This window comes from Abramis brama (assembly GCF_963993115.1).
Source record: "Abramis brama genome assembly, chromosome: 17".
Classification (NCBI taxonomy): domain Eukaryota; kingdom Metazoa; phylum Chordata; class Actinopteri; order Cypriniformes; family Leuciscidae; genus Abramis; species Abramis brama.
Window position 1 is genome coordinate 23,222,700 of NC_139979.1, and position 23,840 is coordinate 23,246,539.

The window sequence follows — 23,840 nt, forward strand, 5'->3', positions numbered from 1 at the left end:
GCCGAGGAGCCAGTCGCAGGCAGGCCGCCCCACCCGTCCCGGCCCCCACCAAGAGTGGTGGCAAAGCCAAGGGTAAGCAGCCCTAGGACGGGCGACCCTGAGATGGATGGGACTGCTCTTCAGGAGATGGTGACCGCACCGCTCCCTCCCCCGGAAGAGGGCCGGGTGGAAAAACTTTTGTTCCCTTTTATTTGTGTTCCGCCACTGGCCTTAAAACCAGCGGTATCCAAATTCTCAATAAAAGAGCAGTTTCTTCCATCTCTGGGTCCGAAGAGGGCCCGGAGAGCAGTGGGGGGAGAGACGCGCCGGACGCTCCAGGCCTTTATTCGTTGAATCCTTGAGAACCGGGTCTAGGCTGGGTCCCATATGTGTGGCCCTGTGGGGATGCCATATGTGTATTCTTCCACGACTCCTCCTAAACGGAAGCCTGTGTCTTTCCCTTGGGCTAAGTCACCCAGTATTTCATATGCAGTACAACCTTCAGGTTAGTCCACATGTATATCTCCACATAACTCCTTCGGGGAAGAATGTGGGTTCCGCAGCATTCTCCTTCCTAACAGAAAGGTCACGCTTTCCCAGTGTTATATAGTCTCACTGTATGGGTATTCACGGAACAACAGTGTCAGATATACTTTGTGCAAGCCCTCTCCTATAGTCCTTCCAGGCATGAAGGGGCAAGAGGCTTGCACAGGGCGCTGGATGGGGTCAGCAGCTGTGGCCCTTTGGTAGGAATTCCTATTCGTCGGTCTCAACGTGGCACCGACTGACCGACTGAAGAGGAACGTCTCAGTTATGTGTGGTAACCCTCGTTCCCTGAAGGAGGGAACGGAGACGCCACGTCCCGTCGCCACATCTGCTGCGGTCTGCTGGGGCAGCCAGCTTTTTCGGCTCGGCTCCTCAGCAAAAAACTGAAGTGCAATCGGACCTACTGCTCATTATATACCCACACTGCATGGCAGAGCAGCTGTTGCAAATGCTAATGTGCATTGGCTTGTTTAGTTTCACTCGAAGTAGCCTCTCTAGCGAGATTCCTATTCGTCGGTCTCGATGTAGCGTCTCCGTTCCCTCCTTCAGGGAATGAGGGTTACCACACGTAACCGAGACGTTTTGTTGTTTGATTATCATTAATGACAGGCAGCAGGTATTTATAGGTTGCTGCATGGGCGTCGGAAGAAAAAAAAAAGTGGGTGGGTCCTCCCCCAGAAAAATGTTAGTAAATACCATTTCATGTAGGCTATTCTGGTGCCTTTTAATTAAAACAACCCAGGTGAAAAAGACATACTATTAAATATATAAAAAATGTACTTGAGTATGTTTTTAGTACAATACAAATTAGAGCCCGACCGATATGGATTTTTGGGCGCCGATGCCGATACCGATTAAAAAAAGACAGATACCGATATATTGGCCGATATTATTTATGTGTATATTATAATACAGTAGCAATATTATTTATGTGTATTATAGTACAGTAAGTTTGGACACACTTTCCAATTGGTGTGTACAAACTTTTGATGGGTACTGTATATAGAATACACAGTATAAACAGAATAAATATATAAACGTTTTGCAATGATCACTCAAATGTGGTGATCAAACACTTGTGTGACAAAGATATGTAATGGAGGCAGGGTGAATGATAGAATGAGAATTTGAGCTGTAACCAAACTAGTTTGCATTGCATTTTATATTATATTATATTCTAAATACTGTTGCATAATCTTCACTAACGACTTTGTCTTTTAATTTAGTCACGTTATTTAAAACATAACTTGTATCAATAAATATATCAAAAGTGTCACTGACAAAACCTTATCTTCTATTTTTAATCTTAATTTTTCTAATATCTACCAGTGGAGGAAGAACTCAGATCTTTTTAGTAAAGTAAAATTAATAATATCATAATGAAAACGTTTATAATTACATATGTACAGTAGTTTTATACTATTTTAACCCTTGTGCATCGTTTAAATTTACAACCTTTCGTTATGTTTGTGGCTGAAAACAGCCACTACTTTAAACTGCTGTAAAAATGTATCAGATAAATATTTGTTTCAAATTTTTTTGCATAAATCTATTAATCAGCCTCAGTCCTGCTCAAAAATACTAAATGTTTAAAAAAAATTCAGGATTTTAACTCTTTAATTGCCAAATTCGTAAATGATGTCACTGATTTGGGGGAAAAAAAACACAAAATGACTAATTTTCAATATAAAATGTGATTGTGGACTGGATTTTTTTTTACCTTTTATCACAGTCTTGGACATGTCAAAGATTAGAAACAACATTAGTTTTGATGCATTGTTAGTTTTTGTGCAGCATCAGATTTTAACTTTTTCTCCCTCATTTACTGTTTGTGGCTGTTTTTGCCCCATTGACTTCCATTATAACCACATTTTTTGATTGCAAAGCCATGACACCATATAATCATGCATTTTTGATTGTTGGTGGTTTTCCCTGTTGGGAAGAGGTAAAATTTGTCATTTTTACTGTTGATAACCAGGTGGAACCATTAACCCTTTAGATAGGCCTGTGCAAAAAAAAAGCTTAGTTTCTGGCTTTTACATGGAGTGTATATGGAGTATAATAGCATAATAAAGTGTGTGTGTGTGTGTGTGTGTGTGTGTGTGTGTGTGTGTGTGTGTGTGTGTACTCACCTTGATGCGTCTGAGAAAATCAAAATATGCACCTCAGCTCTCAGAACTACATGGAGTAAACAAAAACAAAGTAAGTGTATTTATGCATCTGCTGCCTTTTGATGGTAAAATGCAGACTAAACAAATACAAAGCAAGTGGATTTAAACACTTGCATGCAAGCCTGCTGGTCATTTGATGGTGAGAAGAGCAGCAAGCAACATGAGAAAGGGCTTGACTTGTAGTGAAGTTTCAGAGATGATTATGCAGCCTGACCCCTCCAGCGAGCTGCACAATGTATCGTCTTCTCCCTCTGACACCACAGACTCTGGAGAGTCAGATCCTGATTTGGATGTGGCACCCTCATCATCCTCTCTAGCTTCCACTGAAGGCGAGGAGGATTCGGAGGATCCTGGATCTGGGTGGATTGGGAGAAATGGCGAAGTGTGGTTTTCAGTCAACTCCCTTTCTTCAGCCTGTCAGAGGCGTGACTCCAGGGCCGACGCGCTATGCCATCGCAAGGATCTAGAACATGAATTCTGTGTTCAACGGATTTGTTTTTTTACTGAGGAGATGATTGACCTCATTGTCAGCATGACCAACCTCCATGGGCGCCGCACAATGAGAAACGGGGTGGACTCCACAGATCTCCGTGCCTACATGGGGGCTACTGATTTTGGCTGGCGTCTACAGGTCCAGAGGGGAGTCCACACGTTGCCTGTGGGATCATCGCCTTCCCCTCCTATTTTTACTCCGTAAAAGACAGATTGAACACAGAATCCATGTTCTGGACGCTTGCGATGGCATAGCACGTCGGCCCTGGAGTCACGGGAGTTGGCAGGCTGAAGAAAGGGAGTTGTCTCCGCGTTGGTGGAAAACCACACTTCGCCATTTCTCCCAATCCACCCAGATCCAGGATCCTCTGAATCCTCCTCGCCTTCAGTGGAAGCTAGAGAGGATGATGAGGGTGCCACATCCAAATCAGGATCTGACTCTCCTGAGTCTGTGGTGTCAGAGGGAGAAGACAATACATCGTGCAGCTCGCTGGAGGGGTCAGGCTGCATAATCATCTCTGAAACTTCACTACAAGTCAAGCCCTTTCTCATGTTGCTTGCTGCTCTTCTCACCATCAAATGACCAGTAGGCTTGCATGCAAGTGTTTAAATCCACTTGCTTTGTATTTGTTTAGTCTGCATTTCTCACCATCAAAAGGCAGCAGATGCATAAATACACTTACTTTGTTTTTGTTTACTCCATGTAGTTCTGAGAGCTGAGGTGCATATTTTGATTTTCTCAGACGCATCAAGGTGAGTACACACACACACACACACACACACACACACACACACACACACACACACACACACACACACACACTTACTTTATTATGCTATTATACTCCATATACACTTCATATAACTCCATGTAAAAGCCAGAAACTAAGCTTTTTTTTGCACAGGCCTATCTAAAGGGTTAATGGTGCCACCTGGTTATCAACAGTAAAAATTACAAATTGTACCTCTTCCCAACAGGGAAAACCACCAACAATCAAAAATGCATAATTATATGGTGTCATGACTTTGCAATCAAAAAATGTGGTTATAATGGAAGTCAATGGGGCAAAAACAGCCACGAACAGTAAATGAGGGAGAAAAAGTTAAAATCTGATGCTGCACAAAAACTAACAATGCATCAAAACTAATGTTGTTTCTGATCTTTGACATGTCCAAGACTGTGATAAAAGGTTAAAAAAAATCCAGTCCACAATCACATTTTATATTGAAAATTAGTCATTTTGTGTGTGTTTTTTCCCAAATCAGTGACATCATTTACGAATTTGGCAATTAAAGAGTTAAAATCCTGATTTTTTTTTACACATTTAGTATTTTTGAGCAGGACGGAGGTTGATTAATAGATTTATGCAAAAAAAAATTAAAAAAATATTTATCTGATATATTTTTACAGCAGTTTAAAGTAGTGGCTGTTTTCAGCCACAAACATAACGAAAGGGTAGTAAATTTGCCCACAGTGTACTGTTGAGTTTTTGAAAAATTTCAAAGCATTTTCCCAAAATATGTGTCAAAATAAGATTTGTCACCAAAAATCATTCCATTTGCTGAAACACAGAGAAAGTTATGGCCAAATTTAGACTAGAAAATACCCCATAGTGGATGAAAACATCCCCAACAGCACATAAGGGTTAAATAAGTAGTAAGCAAAATGTACTAAACGTGAAACTAGGCTACTCTCAATGCAAAATGGCCCTATATAAAGTGTTATAATTATATAAATTATTGGAATATTGCTTGATGTTGTAACGTAACAGAATGAGCTTTAACACTGTGTCTACCGGACGCGGCCGTTATTTTTTGCCACTTTTGCCAGTTCTTTGTGACAGCTTTTAGGTGCTTTATTGGCAGCGCCATTCTTACATAAATCACCGCACGCTGCAATTTTTTAAATATTAATTTATCGGCCATTATAAATGCCGATACCGATAGTTAGGAAAATGCCTAATATTGGCCGATAATATTGGCCCGCCGATATATCGGTCGGGCTCTAATACAAATATACTTTAATGCATTTTTAATACATTTAACAGTACGTCTTTTTCACCTGGGAAGTAAACTAAACTCCACTTCACGTCGGGCGGTTCTTTGCCTCCAAGTCGTGCATTAAATGCACAGCTATCCGTGGATTATCCCGCTAATACCATGGTCATCTGCCAGCAATGACAATTTAAAGCTGTTATTGATGTTTGCAACGCAATATTTGACTGGAAAGGTACAACGGGCGGTTACTTTCGTCAGTTGCGGCTCGTTGAGAAATATAATGTAGCGATTCAGCGGAGTTTAATTTATTAGGGAATTCCCTAATAATTGGATTTGACTGACAGCACTATATAAAGACAAATGCGCTGAATCAGAGACGGTAAAAGTAAGTGGGTCCAATATCATTGGTCTTAAAAAGTGGGTGGGTCTTGTCCCACCCATATACAATGGTTCCGACGCCCATGGGTTGCTGTCAGCAGGTATTAAGGTATTTATAGGTTGCTGTCACTTTAAGACCTCATGTACGGATCCAATATAATGATACACATCTGATTTCTTTCTCAACTCTTTACGTTCACTTATGTCATAACCAACTGTTTTTTACGAGAATATTTGCTGAGACTGGTATTTTGACACATAATAAAACATTTGTGTGTATGTGTCCGTTAATGTGCACTGAGATGCAAATGAGGAATCAATGATGCTTGCTAAACTAATCTGTGTGCTGTGCTGTGCCTGTGTGCACAGATAACAGTGCTTAAGTACAGAAACTTAGCAATTAATCCGCAAAACACATCCGTGCCGAACCGTGGGGCCTGATCAACTACGATCCGTTTAACCCCTTAGCATAGAGCGGAATATTGCAAATAGGTATAACTGCAGACCGGAGATCTCCAAAGTGGGCAGAACCTCCAAAAGGGGGCGGGTCTCCAAGTGCAAAGACTTGATCTATTGGCTCTGGCTTCATCCTATTGTCATTGACTTATATATATAGTATATATTATATATATATATATATATATATATATATATATATATATATATATATATATTCACTTCATAAAATTCCCTGAAACAACTAGCCCCGTCTACCCTAGGTTACAACTTTATTTTTCATGTAGGCTTACAGTGTAGGCTATTTAAAATTAATTTTAAAAGTTTGTTACATTATGAAATGCAATGTATTTTTCCAGGCGCAATTTGTCTTGCGCAACGCAAATTGTAAACTGTACTTGCACAATTAGCTAAACGTCAGTTATCTGAATGACTTAAAAAAAATGTTTTTTGTGATGTATTTCTTGATATGTACGTTTATAATCAAGTAAAATAAATCTGACCTCAGTCACTTGAGTTAACTGTTGTTATGGTTACCAATGGCTAAGGCGACTTCTATTAGTTTGTGTCTATTTGACGACAGTCAAAAAATACGCTCCGTGACTGACTAGTAATCTAAACCCTCCCGTAACCTTCAAACTTTTATTGTCGAAATTGTCTGTATTATTAGTTGCAATTCTACCTCGTATGCGTTCGGGATGTTGACGGTTTCTCCGTGTTCTGCAACATAACCTATGATGCCTTTTCCCCACGGAACCTGCACCTCATTTGAGTCAAGAGTGCTCGAAGAGGGTCGCACCGTGGTACCCGAGTGCACATCAAAAAACTTGGACACGAGTGTCCTCTTATGAGACGGTCCCTCCACTAGGAAAAGCGAACACCTGTCTGCGTTTACCATGATGCACACATTGATAAGAATCTTGTAACTGAGGTTCGTCATGTCAAGTTCGTTAGAAATGTCCTTAACCAGCTCGAGGAAGAACTCCCTCTCGTTGGACTCTTTGAGTCTGTATTTGTAGTCAATGGCGCTGGAGGCATACTGAGGCACGTTGACTCGGGACTCGAGGAGCGCGCTCAAGATGTGCGCGGTGGTCGGCGGTAACGAGCTGGCTTTCCGCAAGAGCGCGCGCCGTCGCATACTTGACTGGGACTCGTTGGCCGTGAGACTGACGTGCTCGTCGTAGGTCCGGTGTGCCGTCATCGCTTTGGACCGGGCGAAGTTCCTGCGGAGCTCCATGTGGGACGATCTGCGCTTCAGTCCGTCAGGGTTCGTGGGCCAGAATGGGTCCCTCGCGACCCCGCGTTTCTCCTCCACCGTAGACGTTTTGGACGGCTGATGCTCTTTGATCCACCTGCTCAGGGTGTCACATTTTCCCTTTCTGACGAGATATTCCTCAAAAAGCTCTGGGTGGCAATCCAAAAATGCCTCCACGTCGGAAAAATCAAAAGCTGTCATGTCGATAGCCAAAAATGCCACCAAAGTGATCTGAAATCGTCCAGTAACGCTCAGCTACTGCCGCACACACTTCACACATCCATCTGTCATTTACATATCACTGTTCTCCAGCCTTCCTCCTCGCGCCGGTCTTTTATGAAGCTCGTGGAGTTGAACAGTGACTGATGCGCGACGACGCTGAAAAATAATAAGGAATTTGACAGGTAAGACAGGTCTCCTCTGGGAAGGACCTAAATAAACTTAAAAGCAAACGTGTTTGTCTGTGACTGAAAATGGATGTTTCTTTTGTGTGTTTGGTGGTAGTTTAACGAACTCTCTGGTTTTGTTTGGTGAAGCTCTTTTTATACGGTAGGCTATGTCGTCTTCACACTTGCGTAAATACGTGTGTGTGTGTGTGTGCGTGCATGTGTCTGTGTGTGTGTGTGTGTGTTTAGAGAGAGAGAGAGAGAGAGAGAGAGAGAGAGAAATATTTTTCAATACCTTTTTTATTTTATTTCATTAAGCACTAATGAGCTAAAGGCTTTTGAAGTAGCCCCAGTCATGCCTGCTTTCATTTGTCATTAAAGAATCCCTTTAATCTAAGTCTGTCCACAATGTAGGCAATATTCCAACAGGACGAATAGCTCATTGTTGCCTGTTTGCACAGAGAGCATTCATTATGAATGTAATATGAAATAATAATAAATAAATAAAAACATTTCAATCGAACTTTGTATTGCTTTACTGTCGCTGAAGGGAAATTTATCTTGGACTCTAGTGATGTACACACACACAACACCCTCATGCTCCTTCAAATCATTATAAACAAGAGCTGTAAATAATAGCATGTGCATTTACATATTTAAGCGGTATAGCAACAAGGTGTACATTTTATCAATTCATTCATTCACTGGAAATCCCACCATGGTTTTGGCATTGATCTACTGTTTGAATACTAAAATTCATTTAAAAAAATGCATTGCATTGTAATTCAAAATAAAATGCATTGTAAGGGGCCGTTCACATATCGCGTCTTTTGCGCGCTCAAATTCGTTATTTCAAATGTAAAAGAATCTCAACTTTTCCAGAATGCCGCAAGCGCACCGCGGGTCATGTGACTAGAACCGACCAATCAGCTTCACCCTTTCAGTAACAACATTGAAAGCTGGTGAAATTCTCTTCTCCGTAAATAAATCTTGTAGCAAAGCTACAGCGTTTTTCGGTGGTGGAAATCCATTTCTAAACTTCCTGGTCGTTGTGGAGAGCGCAGTTCATGGTTGGATAGCAACGACATACGCCACTGGAGCGCAAGCGCTTTGGAAAGGAGGAGAAAACGGCGCAGCTCCGCTTTCCACGCGTTTTTAGACGCGATATGTGAACGGCCCCTAAAACACCATAAAACAATAATTGCCATAATAATATCTAATTTAAAAGTATATGGACCATTAAAACACAACTATAATGAGGGTGAACAATGCAACAACAAAAAAAGTGTAAATGTGCAATTAAGCACTAATAAAAACTTTCTCTTGGCCATTGATGATTTATGCTGCTGCAACTCTGATAAATGTAAATATATTTCTGTGATATTGACTGACTTTTGAACACAGACATTCCTTTTCTCTTGAATGTTTTCGACAGATCATCTGCAAAAGTGGGACAGTAATTTATTCATAGCAAATTAATCTGCTGCTTAAATAATACAATATCATAGAGAAATTTTCATATATAAAGTAACAAAATAATGCATGAAAATAATGTCAAATTAGCCATTGGTTTTTGGAACATCGTTTCTGCTCATGTACCATCCAATCATCATTGACGCACAGACCTTCACTTCTCCTGAAAAGGCATACTTGTTCAGCTTTCATTCCAACTGAACTCTTTCTGACTTTGTCAGAAATATGTTTTTAACACAAAGAAACAACAAAGTATGCAACTGGATTAGTTCTGCTTTGATATAATATTCCTCCTTACATTTAAACTCCATTTCTGGGATCTGCCCAGAGAGCGTTTATACGTTTTAATTAGAATCATCCATGGATGTGTAATGCAGACAGGTCTTCAATAAACAATTTCATCAGATTCTGGGATTGTAGGGTGCAAATGGAGGAGATGTTTGCTTAAGTATTCATCTATTGTGCTCCATAAAAGAACCTCTATGTGCTACTCTGAGCTTGATAGGTTAATCATTTAAGCACATTTAAATGGTTGCTGGTGTGCGATTTAGCTTATACCAGTTGATGCTCATTAGCAAGTTGAGGTATATTCTGACACAGGCTAATGAAACCTGCTCTCCATAGTTGAGTATTAACAAGCAACCAAGGGAGCGGGATCAGCACACTACATTCATAATACAACAGTAGGAGATGTAATACAGCAACCCCTCCGAAGAGGAGGAAGGTAATTGGTCACTGAACTTTACTTTGGCATGTGTGCTAAATCCCAGCTTTTCTCGAAACCTTTGACAAGGCCCCTGGAGGATCCCAATTAAAGGTGTAATACTGAATATATTGCTCAACACAGCCTTGTAAATAAGGCCGGTCAGTGGAAATGCTTGGCAAGCAGTTGGCGGTGCCACTGGATAGAGTCTGGTATATCGATCGGTGTGTTCGCTTTTTATTGAACACCAAATGTTCATGCTAAGAGTGGGAGTTTTTCCTCAGGAGTGTGCATTTATAAAAACAGCTGGGTAGATTGAATGCATGTTTAATGCAATGCATGATATGGAATGTAATGAGAATATGTTGTTCATATTGTGGAAGTGACACGTTTCAGGACCACGGACAGCACTCCTACTGTTTTAAATGGAGACAGCAGTGATGATGACTTGGTGGGAATAAATTTAAGAGACCTAAAGGAAATCAAACAAGTCATTACTTTAGCACACAAGCCTTTAAAGGGGATTTTCTAACATTCAAGCCAACTGAAGGAACAATGGAGATTCTATTTTCCATTATGATGTCAGAATGCATTTTTTTTCTTTTTATTCAATGAATGAAAGACTTATTAGTTTGGGAACAACATGAAGGAACGTAAATGAAGACAGATGTTTCATGTTGGGTGAACTACCCCTTTAAGCATTCCTATATGTGTAAACTGCACTACTTTTCCATTGGATGCATGTGCTATGAATTCAGTTAGCTGTTGAAACCAGAGATGGGTTTACACTCTCTGCAGTAGCCTAGATCTCTGTTTCTCAGATAGCCTGCTCTGGTTTCAGCCTATCTATTGAATACAAGCACCGAACTTTCTGTACTCAGAGACCCAGCCACGGCAGACTTTACATTCTGAGCTGTGATTGCTCTCTGAGGGCTATTGATTTCTTGCATTATTCATTAGGAATACATTTACTTTTGAATTTACATAATTAGCTTTGAGTGTAACAGTTAAAACCTACAGACGGGAACTGACATCAGCCTAATTTGTTCAAAGATGACTTTTGCATTATATTTTGAATTTATAAGTGAGTTTAAGGGCTTAGCAGTAGGATTAAGTGCGATCTGTCAGCGAGTCGGGTCTAATGAGCACCTCGCATCACCAAATCCCTTAAACACAACAAAGGCCGCAACTGAGCTTCCATAGTGATGGTGTTCGGACTTGGATAAAGTGTCACTCTGTGGTCTCATGTGGCTGTTTGTAGATTCAATACTATGAACAGTGTGGGAATCCAAGCTTTCGGTAGCAGATGCAATTTTCACGGCGGCGTCCACCTGTCCAACATTTGCTTCCTTTGATCCACCAGAATCAGGCTGAACACCTGCCCACCTTTCAACCTGTGTGCCAGAGCATTTGACTGGGAACCATGAAAGAGGAAACCTGCCCTTCTCCACTCAGACTCCCACCCATCTTGAGGCAACCGTTAAGCATCTCTGGACTCTATATTCCAAGGTGAGGATATTCTAGGATCCTGCATTTAAAGGGTTAGTTCACCCAAAAATGAAAATTCTGTCATAATTTACTCACCCTCAAGTTGTTCCAAACCTGTATGAATTTCTTCTGCTGAACACAAAAGAAGATATTTTGAAGAATATGGGTAACCAAATAGTTGATGGTTTTGACTTCCATTGAATGGGTACTATGGAAGCCAATGTGTTTAGCTTGAAGGTGAGTAAATTATGACAGAATTTTTATTGTTGGGTGAACTATCCCTTTAAGATTTAGTTCTATATAATGAAGAGGATTATTTTGTTATTACATTTTAAGGACATAAACATAAAGAAAAATAAGTGTAATGTGACCTAAACTCATTGTCTTTCAATTGTACATATAGGGACAACAGGGTCTACCCAAAAAGGCATCATGAAGAGCAAAGCCAACAGGCTTATAGAAAGATGGCTTTCAGTTATCGGAATGAACATATCCCTGCAGTCATTAAGGGACATCAACACTTCGGCTTCGGAGGGTCTGTGTTGCCTGAGTAAGCATTGCTAATTCTTAAGACATATCTGATATATATTGAACACAATTTAATAAAATTAAATATTACATTAGTTAAATTAATTTAACACGCCGACTTTTTGGGACTTTAGCTTATTCACTGTATCCCCCAGAGTTAGATAAGTCCATACATATCTTTTTCATCTCCGTGCGTGCCGTAACTCTGTCTGAAGCACCCACCGCTAGCCTAGCTTAGCACAAATACTGGAGGTAAACGGCTCCAGCTAGCATACTGCTCCCAATAAGTGACAAAATTACGCCAACATTTTTTTTACATGTTGTGATTTGTATAGTCAGACAGAGTTACAGCACGCACGGAGATGAGAAGGGTATGTATGAACTTATCTAACTCTGGGGGATACAGTGAATAAGCTAAAGTCCCAAAAAGTCGGCGTGTTCCTTTCTCTAGGTATGGTGAAGGCTATGTGATGATGTGGGGCTATTTTAATTCCAAAGGCCAAGGGAACTTTATCAGGATGCATAGTATCCTAAAAAAAAAATAAAAAAAAATACTTAAAAATAAAAATCTGCCTGCCTCTATGGGAATTTAACATAGGGGTGTACTCACTTATGCACCATGTATTTTAAGGAAGAACATTTATTTATTTACGATACATTATTCATTCACAAAGAAAATTGGTGTCCTTAAAGGTTGGATTTTTCCTAATTTTTTAAATTAAGGCATTAAGTTCAATTTCCAAAATATGATTTTTTATTCCTCTTTTTAGTCAACTTTAGCATGGGTGTATTCACTTATGCATTGCACTGTATATATATATATATATATATATATATATATACTGTATATATATATAAATTAATTAATTAAACTATTATTTCATTAAAATTATATAAATAAAATATAGAACTGTTTAATGTTTAATTTACATAGTTGTATTTTATTAATGTATTTTTAATTAAATTTACATTATTTATAAACTTAATTTTATTTGTTTTATTGAAAAACTGATCATGAAAAAGCCGATAACGTTTTCTAAATGCATGCCTTAAAAGATTTTTAGACTAAAATTTGAATGTGCTTACATTTAGGTCTGTCATCATTGAGCAATATTATGACCTCACCCTCACCAAGAAGAGTAATGTCCGACTGAATGACCAGCTGTAAGTTTTCACAGACTCTCGCTTGCTAATTTCACACACTAATCAAATTAGGTTATATCATATTTATTATTTTATTATGCATTGATTCCAGGGTTCCCAAACCGACGGACATTGACATGAGGTAAAATTATGAAATATCTTTCTGTCCGTTTTCTGTTTTTTCTTTTGCACACCTTGGATTTATTTATTTATTTATTTATCTATCTATCTTTTATTTATTTATTTATTTATTTATTTGTATATAAATATTTGCATTTGTGTGTATCAACTGCACATTAGAATAACACACGTGCTCTCTTCTCTTCTACTCTCTTCCTTTCATGCTGTTGGGTAATTGGTTTTGCTGTCAAGCAGGGATGGATCAAGGATAGAGTGAAAGCACAATCTTTTCATTGGAAAAATCCTGAGATTTATAATCCTGTGTCTGTGTGTGTTCTTACAGTAAGAAGATGATTAAAGTTGATATTCCGAGGGAACATCCTTTCAGCTCCCACATCCCCCGGTATCCCGCTATATTTCCATCATACCGATCCCTACCAGTCCAGCCCTCCAGTGCTTCTGCTCCTGTAGTTGTGTGGCGGCATCATCAAAGGAGCAAATAAACATAAAATAAAAGCTGAATAACAAAAACAAAATTATGTATTGAAAAAGTTTGTGGACAAAATGCATTTTGTGATCCATACCAGACAGCCTCTTTCACAAACAAAAAACATACATCTCATTCAAAGATTGAGTCCCTCACAAATATATGTGCACCCCTGCCCTAAAATATAAACATCAGAGTCGTTATAAACTAAATCATTTATCTGTAGCTCTGTTGGGTGCAGATAGTTCACTGAGTTCTGAGTCATTCTTTTCTTTTTTTCTATTTAAAAGGTGCTAGAATGACCTTAGCTTCACTGAGAATAGTTTTTTTCTATTTCTTCTTCAAACAAGTGAAAAGCATGTCTCACAGCTGCAATGTCCTTGAGCGTTTGCAAACACACATTCTTTCATTCTCCAAGCATATGTGCCACCTCTGCATTCGGAAAGCTGAAGAATGACAGCAATCTGTATTTTAACTATTGTTGGAGGTTTATAGAGGGAGAATCAATGTACATATTCTACCATAGACATTCTACCACAATCTACCATAGACATTTTTCTAAGTCACTGTTAAAAGATGTCTTATTGATACTTTCAGTGACCCATGTCTGTAGTTTTCTTCTTCTACGTCATTACTGTTAATTGTTGTATTCGTGTACTTATCTATATATTAATTTATCTCCATACTAAGCAGTGTTGGTTTTTCAACGCAAACATGCCTAATATAAATATGCTTTACGTTCTCACTTTATTAACCAATGTCTTTGCTGCTCACCTTTGATGATCTAATTCAACCATACTAATAAGCAAAAATGACTTCAACATTTAAACATCACATTTATGTTTAATTTTAAGATTGTTGAACTTTCTTCTTCATCCAGTTGTTCTGCGATCCAGATCCAGAATGGCAGCACAGCTGAAAGGTTTGTTTGAGCTGCGCCCTCTACTGTGTACAGGCTTGAATTTGCATTTCCTTCAGCCTGAGGCTTATTCATTTCACTTTTGGTGTGAAAAGGGCCTTTACATTTGGCAAAAAATATAACTTTTTTGAGGGGGGGGGTTACGTGTAGTGTGCGTGATGTTAATTGAAACGTGTGTGACAGAGATTGTACCCTTGAAAGTTAATGTTAATTAACAAGAGTATTGCTAAAACCAAACATTTATGCAAAAAGGAAAATATAGTAATTCATGATGACAGTTGTAATCTAAAAAAAAAATCCAGGAAGAGGAACAGCTGGCATAAATACGTGGGTCTAAGAGATAAGTTATTCCTGTTGTCATGGAGACGACTGACTCTTGACCTCAAGTGCCACAACTGAGGATACGTAGAGAAGAGGCAGTTTTAAGAATTGATAATGTCCTTGTGTAGGTTTTGTGCCTTTTAATATATATATATATATAGCTAGTAGAGCTGTAAAACTCAATTACAGAATAGGTCATATTAATCTACTTGTTACTTCTGACTTCACATGTCATCAGATGCAAAGTCTGTCTCTATTATATCATGTGGCACACCTTACTGCATGCGTAATAATTATAGACTGCAAGCGTTTTTCCTGCTTTCTGCGTTTCTCTTATTGAAAATGAACTACAGTATACAGTTGCCGTGTCCAAAGTGCTGTTTAGTGGTACCAGTTCATGAGCGGGCTACCAGGAATTCTCCTGATTAACCTGGGCCTGCAGTTTCGAAGAGGGTGGTACTCTATGCCTTTGTTACTCAGGCCCTGTCCAAAATGGTACACTTCATGTCCACTTGCAGTCTTGTGGACTTACAATGGCTGCTGTGTGCGGGTGTACGTTAAGTGCACCGTAGGGTGTCCCATTTGTCATTTCAGAAGCCCCTTTGTGGCCAATATCCCCCCTAGATGTGCATTTTTGCCGAGCCCGCAAGCCCATGAGCTCCGCAGCAGACTTCTACTCAACAGTCAAAGCGACATTACATCACAAAAGGGGAGGAAGATCACAGGAGGCTTAGGGTTCCATTTGGGACAGGGCCTTTAGAAAAAACAAGTTACGAATACTTGATTGGTTTGAGTACCATAAGCAAAAGAGTTTAGGACCATTCTTAATAGACTTTTCTCTCACTTCTGCAGCTATCTTTCTCCTTAGTTGCATTCACTCATTTTCCAAAGCCATTTTGAATGTTGATTGTCAATACAAAAAAATATATATATATTTTGAGAGAACATCACAGAAGTTTGTTTCATAAATTGACGTTGATTTCCTAAAATGGTTTTGTTTGAACTCACCATTATGGTGATTAGTGTTCCCATGTGGTTAGGCACTTGGAACTTTTGGAACATTTATATCACCAAATTCTCTTCCTATTGATGCAATGATGCAACAAAAATATGTTTTATTGACAAACACGTTTAAATGATTTCCAGCACAAGAGCACAAGCACAAGAGGAGGCTTGTGTACTGTATACATAGCCGACTCACATATGTTCCTCAAAAATTTCATTCTGCATCCCTCCGCCACCTCACTCTCTGCTGTTTCCTCCCAGTCAGGGGTATGGGGGGAGCACACTGGGTTCAGGCCAAATTCTGATCTTGGAGCCCTCCCTTCGAACAGCACACCAAATACCCAGTAAGCAATAGCTGTCATTTCCGATATAATCGGGCTATGAATAACCCACTTCTAGCCAAAATAACCTCGAATTTGGTTACATGTTGGTATAGCCAGTGGGATACCCCGTTATGGGGTCTATTACAACATTTGACTTTGTCTATTCAAGTATAAATTGTACATATTATCATATACACATGTTGCAGCAGTGTGGGTAGCTGACGGCTGTGGGTATATTGTATTAAAATGTTGGCCTTTCAACACAAACAGCCTCTGAGAAACTCAAGGAAATGTAAAGAGTATTGCAACCGTCCCCACTCTCCTCTATTCTTTTTATTTCTACTTCAGGACCTTTTTCAAATAAGTGAAAAGCATGTCTCACAGCAGCAATGTGCGTCGGCCCACTGGTTGTCCTTGAGCACTTGGGCACACAGATCCTTTCACTGACAACTCTGCATACAGAAAGCTGAAGAATGACAGCAATCTGTATTTCAGCCATTGTTGGAGGTGTATAAGGGACTGCAATTATATATAATAATAATAATATGTATATATATTATTTTTTTAATGGCCTTTACAGGCAGTCTAGCATAATGTTTTAATTTTTCATTTTTCATCAATGCAGAAAGTTTTTCTGTGAATATTGTCAGAGTAAACCATACCTGTTGTTGACTTCTTCAGACACTATGAAAATAGTATAGTTCACTGTCATCAACTAAATGATTGGCACATTCCACAAAGAACTTCAGGGATCCATGACTCTATTAAAACAATAGAGGGCGCAAATACTATGTTTTTAGGGGTGTTTGGTGTTTTAAGCCCCCAACGGCACCTTCCAGGCAGCGAGGGGATGGGTAGGTTTAAGGTTGAGGGTAGGGTTAGCTGCCTCTAAGGAGCCATTGGGGGCTTAAAACACCATCAAGCGTTTTTAGGTGTGAAAATGTCAAATAGACCTAATAAATTGTCTAAGGTAAAATTAAACTTAGCTAAACACATACAAATGTCACATTAATTTGGCTGTATTTGTAATTTTATAAATATAAATAAGCTTTCTATTTCATAAATGCTGTTCTTCTATTCATCAAAGAATCCTGAAAAGAAATTGTACACAACTGTTTTCAACATTGATAATGATAATAAATGTTTCTTTGGCGGCAAATCATATTTCTGAAGGATCATGTGACACTGAAGATTGGAGTAATGATGCTGAAAATTCAGCTTTGATCACAGGAATAAATTGCATTTTAAAATATATTCAAATAGAAAACAGTTATTTTAAATTGTAAAAATATTTCACAATATTACAGTTTTTGCTGTATTTTGGATCAAATGAATGAAGCCTTGGTGAGCAGAAGAGACTTATTTTAAAACATAAAAAAATCTAAATATATGTATATGTTTTGAGGGTTGCTTAATGTTTAGTGCTAGAAAATTAGATAATTACACAAATCAGGTTTTTAAACTGGATTTAGACATGCCCTACATTTTGGTGTAAAGGTTCATAAAAAAATGAAGCTTATAATAATATAACATAATATAATATAATTCAACATCATATTTTGTTAAGTTGACTGTGATAAAAGCTGTTGCTGAATAGCAAGATCTCTACATAACTTCAGCTTTTAGGAAACTGGCCACTAGATAATGAAACCACAATTTTGTAGTATCTTAATTCCAACACTAGATGGGAGAATTGTCTTTCTTTAGAAATCTTCTGTCAACTGAAACAAAGCCCTATGTTGCAGTGGGTTTTATTTAAAACACCCCCAACCCCTTTGTCCGAGACTATATTTGAAGGCTTTCCTTTATATGCTCGTATGTACCTGTTCTTCTGTTGTAATTCATTCATTCATTTAAGTAATTAAGGTTATGTTCATATAACTGAATTTAAATAAGTTTGCAGAGCCCCCCTGGCTGAGAACCACCGCTGTAGAACGTTTGCATTGATTATAGCTGTACTAACTAAATTATGCATAAATAAAAGTCATTTTAACTATGGCAGTCACAACATGTAGTGTCGTTTAATATGCTGTAAATATTTTCAAAAATAAAGACAAACATCGACAGTGTAATGTTGCTTAGTTAAAGACTTAACAAACCACATTTCACCAGTATATGGGAACTTTCTCAAACTGTGTGCTTTGGAAATGTTGGGTGACTGTGGATGCAAACTGTTATAATGCTGTGTGATTATTGTTTGCATCTAGTTTCTGGTGGAAGCCCACACATTTCCAGTGCAGTCACGCACAAACCCACTTCACATGAATGAGTACTGTGTCCTCTAACACACATGAGCACTCTCAATGATGAGGGTGTGTGTAATACCCCGGGAATGTGCTAAAAATATGCACGGCTTGGTGAACACACCCCCATAATACACAGCATGTCCGACTATGACTAACAATACCCTCAACATCCCTCCTCTGTTTTTACTTTCTCCTCCATTACAGGCAACAGCAAACTGATGAAAGATACATAGAGCTACTCATGTATTATTTGGCTTCTCTTTTTTGCTGCTGATTGGCTTTGACATCACAATAAAGGCTTGAATGCTCTACATTTGTAAAAGGTTAATTATCTAATAATTCATAAAGGGTTGTCCAATTCTTATTGGTGAAGTACTGGTGTCATTATAGTGACAACCTGTACATAATTTATGTGCCTGAGTGGATGTTGCTATGCATAACAAAAAGGATATGGCATGCATTCTTAATGACCTTAAAACATCACAGAAACATCATAAATCAATATAGCACCATAAATTTTATGTGTTTATGACTGTGTAAGAGCAGTGATTCCCAACCTTTAGTGTCAGGTGCATCCACGACTGAATGCGTAGTGCCACTCCATTTACCCAAACCATTAGCACTTTCATGAAAATTATCACAATGATTCACTTTTTGGGATTGTATAGATTTAGTTTTAATAATTTAGTTTTAATACATTTTTTCAGAAATGAATTACAGATTTAATTACATGCAGGTATGTACGATGTAAAAACATTATACATTTAAGTACTGAGTAATAATAATTAACTACATGTACTTGCTATAGGATTATTAGGGTTTGGTTTGGTTTAGGGTTAGTTGCTTGTAATTATGCATAATCTAATGTTATTACTATAGTAACTGCATGTAACATGTAACAACGACACTGTAAAATAAAGTGTTACCAAACATGTACACATTAAGTGCATTGTATCAAATTATTAACTTAAACGTTAGACACTTAATATAAAGTGGGTCAAAAAAAAAAAAAAAGTTAAACGTGAAAGTATCATTCAATTATTTAAAATGATAGTTCACCCAAATCTGAAAATCCTGTCATCATTTACTCACTCTCATGTTGTTCCAAACAACTTGTAATCAAACAGTACACTGTAAAAAAAGAAGACAAAAAAAAAAAAGTTGCTGCCTTAAATTTTTAAGTACATTCAACTTGGATGTTTAAGTAATTTCAACTTAAATTACATTGACTTTTAAAAAAAATGAGTTTATTCTTGTATAACTTGTATAAAAAAGTTGATCATATAATTTTACATCATTTACAGTGTTGATGGACACCACTGACTTCCATATTATTTTTATTTCCATACTATGGAAGTCAGTGGTGCCCCAAAACTGTTTGGGTACCCATGTTCTTCAAAATATCTTCTTTTGTGTTCAGAATAAGAAATTCATGTTTGGAACAACTTGAGGGTGAGTAAATGATTACAGAATTATAATTTTTTGGGTGAGCTATCCCTTTAAGACATTTCTCCTATAGAACCTTTTTTGGCATAAAGCATTCTTAAATATTGAATCAAGAACCCTATGGTTCTATATAGAACCCCATTTTTTTCATAGAGTAAAGCTGAGGTATAACATACTGAAGGTGCAGTGTGATACACATATACAAAACACCATCATTGTAACACGAGACAGTGAAATAATGCAATAAACATTCATTTTTAACAACATAAGATGTAACATGAACCAGAATAATGCCATACATTATAAAAATTGTACACAACGTGACTTTGGAGTGACCTTCACAAGGACCAACATCCATCACCAAATATGTAAAATGTCAAGTTGCTGGACAGGGGAAGCAGTTAAGCAAAGATGTATTTAATACATTTGGAAATGTAGGCACTGTGTTAAAAATAACCATTTATATTCATCAAAGTATCCAAAGAGTAACAAAATTGGGTGCTTAAAAACAATAGACGCTTCTGGGAACTAGTGAGCTCTGAATGCGGCGACGTCACGGAAAAGGTGCTGTCAACCCGGTGTAGTCCCGCCTCTACAAGTGACGTATGTGGTAATTCCCCCGCTGATTGGTTAAGGTCACTATCAGTTGCGTCTGTGTGAACCGCTTGCAGAACCCACGCGCACAACAGTTGCAGCACCGTTTATTTGCACAGTGAGCGCGAGGGCAGCGCATCTCCAGACTCGTTTTACTTCATGTAATCGTTTTATTTCTACATGTTGAATAATAGCGGGTTGTTTCAATATTTAAATGTATCCAGTTTTATTGTTCGGAGGTCTGTTGCGTTAATACCTAACGTAAACTTCAAAAGTCTACTCACAAATCTGTTTTGTTTGTTATTATGTTTCGCTTGATACGCTGTGTGCTCGACAAGATGCCGCGCGGATACATTTCGTAGTTCCCTCCGCAGTTTTCTTATCATCCGGAAGTGGCGGTCCGTTTAACACTAGTTACTTCAGTTTAAAAGGTAAGTTAAAAACTTCCTCAATTTTGTGTAACTACTGTAATTGACTATGTCATTCCTTATTCTTTTACACTATTTCATGTGTTCTGCATGCCATGCTGTCTGGAAACATGTCCATGCATGATTGCGAGCAATGTCTTCCAAGACATTGTAAAAACGCTTTAATAACTGATGCCTCTTGGAAACTATTTTAGTTTGGGCGTGGACGACAGGAATTCATGCACAGCTATAACTAAAATTCTCTTATGAGGAGAAAAGTCTCCTGTTATTAGTGTTTTAGTTTGAGAGTTGGCTGCATACATTGTTATCTTAATTTTGAGTGTTGGTTGTCATTATGAACAATACAATTCATGGCATTATATTAAGGTAGGCTATTTTCTTAAATGCACAAGGCATCACACGTGATCTTTATTTTGTTGGCCTGTCAAAGTGTCTCTTTCATATTTCTTAATTTAAGAATGTATTAAGATCTTAGTACGCATATGTCAGTATTAGAGTCCTTCTCTATTGATGACTTTAATCTCTTTAGATGCAAATAGGTTCATTAAAGTTGCAGTAGGAAATTTGGTGCTTGCACTTCAACATGTATTAAATAACAAGCACTCTAAAGTACAACTTACAAGCTTATCTAATTGCTTCAATAAAAGGCATGTACTTGGAAGTGAAGATGATGAAGGTGATGATGATGGTTTGGTTTGAACAGTTAATGTCAAAGCATGTATTTGAGAGGTCTGGGTTTGAACCAATGGGTGTCTCTGACCACTATCTGAATGTGACAAGAGCACTGTATCCATTAGAAATACTCTTTTGTCATTTCCCTGTCACCATGGTAACAGATTGTGAAATGTGTTTTTCTATGTATGTACTAGTCCTAACCAGAAATGTGTGCCAGTGAAGTACTTTTTTTTATTTATATATATTTGCTAGCGCTACCACATTATTTAAAGAGACAATGAGCTGCCTCAGTGGCCAATTTGTGAATATTTTCACAGTAAGATATATTGGGGGTGGACTCTTTTATCTTCCTTCACAGCCATCGAGAGCAGAAGCTATGAGGTGGATGCGCTCTCTCTCTCTCTCTCTCTCTCTCTCTCTCTCTCTCTCTCTCTCTCTCTCTCCCTATCTCTTTATTTGTCACTTTCTATAAACAGTACTCCAAGAAACAAAGACTTTGATGCATTACAATTTTGGAAACTGAACACAGCAGTTGAACAGGACAGAGGATTTCTGCTGAGATTCCTATAATGATTATTTTACACAGTATCCCACAGTGAAATTCAATGCGTAACGAAAGCCCAATATTTTATTGATGTACACCACACATTTACGCTGAGTCAGAGTGATTGTGTTAGTAAATTTCTTCAGCCTGTGTCAGTGTTTCGAAACATGATTGGATGGAACAGGGTGTCAAATTGTCCTCTGCGTAGCTTAAACACCAGTAGATTTTTGAAGTCATGTGTGAAAAGGCTTGTTTCTAACAGACTGGACTGAACATTAATCTGATAAGCCGCAGATGTCTTTAATAACATCTAAAATTATGAATGACTGAGTTATCCTGCCTCATGATCAGTGCCACTATGTCATGAGACATTCATTTTAAACTAGTTCGCAACCTAATGGGTTAAATAATTAGTGCAATAAGTTATTTGTATTAACTAAAAATGTTGCAAATTGAAAATATTAAAAAAGTTTCATATGTAGTATGTCGACTAACAAACAGAACAGACGTAATCCAAGAATGCATGTAAGAAAGTCAACTTCAGACATATTGACAAACTTCAATGATATAGGGGAAAAAAACCTAAACCATATTTTGCCACTTTTTGTAATATCTGTTTTATTCATTTGCCTAAGTAGTTTTAAAATGTTTTCATCTAATAATGAATTTATGCACTTAATTGTGATTAATTGTATTAATTGATTAGCCTAATTAATTAATTAGCATCATGTTAATTCATTAATGGTTCAATTAAGTGTTTATAACGTTGTTATAATGTAAATATGGCTCACACTTTTTATTAGGTGTCTTTAAGTCAAGTCAAGCCACCTTTATATAGCGCTTTATACAAGATTGTGTCAAAGCAGCTTTACAGTGATAACAGAAAATGATGCATTTCGGCTGTTGTTCAGCTGAAGTCAGTTCACTGTTGATTCAGTTCTGTTGTAAAGATAATCAATTATTAAATTAGTTCATTTCATCTGTAAACAGATTCAAGTTTTACTACTTAGTTATAGATGTATTTATTTAAAAATTGAAATACAATGTAAAAACATGGATGTACACAATGAGTTCATATCAAATTATTAATTTAAATGTTACATAGCCTAGTAGTTGCAAGGGGATGTGATAGTCCTCTATATGTGTCCATTGCCCTTTCTCATAAAAATAAACTAAAAGAATGTTCCATATCATCCATTCTGGCTTCTATTTCTGTGCTTGGTATATCCCAGACTGGACAAACCTAAAGGATGCATTAGAGGCTGTAATTTCCTTTTCCATCAATATTGTATTATGGTGCCATTATGGGGCACTTTCCATTTCTTCAACTCTTTGTGTACTTCCTACAGCTTCTCCAATTCCCTGCCCAGCTCTCAGATTAGTGGTTGTGAGTGTGGAAAACACTCCTAGGTACATCATATATGAGTATATTTAATAGTTAAATATATTTTATAGTTTGAGGGTTTAAATCAGATATTATGTCTTTAAACACGGGGGCACCCCAAGGATGCGTCCTGTCACCTCTGTTGTTTTCTGTTTATACAAGTGGTATAAGAGTGCAGCATGAGAATTATAAATTATACAAATATGCAGATGATATGGCACTTGTGGCACTTTTATGAAAAGACTGTGTACATTTTGAGTATGAGGAGCAGGTTTTGAAACTAGAAAAATGGTGTGAAGCAAGTTCTTTATTGATAAATGTAAGTAAAACAAAGGAGTTGATTTTAAATTAT

The 23,840-nt window shown here is 37.8% G+C and overlaps 3 protein-coding genes across 3 annotated transcripts in view; 2 read left to right on the plus strand and 1 right to left on the minus strand.

Annotated features, from left to right (window-relative positions):
- pde11al (phosphodiesterase 11a, like) overlaps positions 1-7,490 on the minus strand; it is a 29,664-nt gene extending 22,174 nt beyond the window's left edge. Inside the window, exon 1 of the mRNA XM_084089209.1 lies at positions 6,703-7,490. Coding sequence (XP_083945335.1) covers positions 6,703-7,476 — 774 coding nt within the window. The 5' untranslated portion in view covers positions 7,477-7,490. The remainder of the gene's footprint in view (positions 1-6,702) is intronic.
- A 57-nt stretch (positions 7,491-7,547) lies between these two features.
- spmip4 (sperm microtubule inner protein 4) lies at positions 7,548-13,631 on the plus strand. The gene is made up of 6 exons (XM_084089208.1): positions 7,548-7,679; positions 11,201-11,346; positions 11,729-11,875; positions 12,946-13,017; positions 13,109-13,138; positions 13,460-13,631. The coding sequence occupies exons 2-6, from the start codon at positions 11,261-11,263 to the stop codon at positions 13,617-13,619; spliced, it is 495 nt and encodes a 164-aa protein (XP_083945334.1). The 5' UTR covers positions 7,548-7,679; positions 11,201-11,260; the 3' UTR covers positions 13,620-13,631.
- Positions 13,632-20,497: 6,866 nt separating this feature from the next.
- The window catches only part of osbpl3b (oxysterol binding protein-like 3b), an 82,166-nt gene continuing 78,823 nt past the window's right edge, over positions 20,498-23,840 (plus strand). Inside the window, exon 1 of the mRNA XM_084087995.1 lies at positions 20,498-20,888. The gene's annotated coding sequence lies outside the window, so the exon portion shown is untranslated. The remainder of the gene's footprint in view (positions 20,889-23,840) is intronic.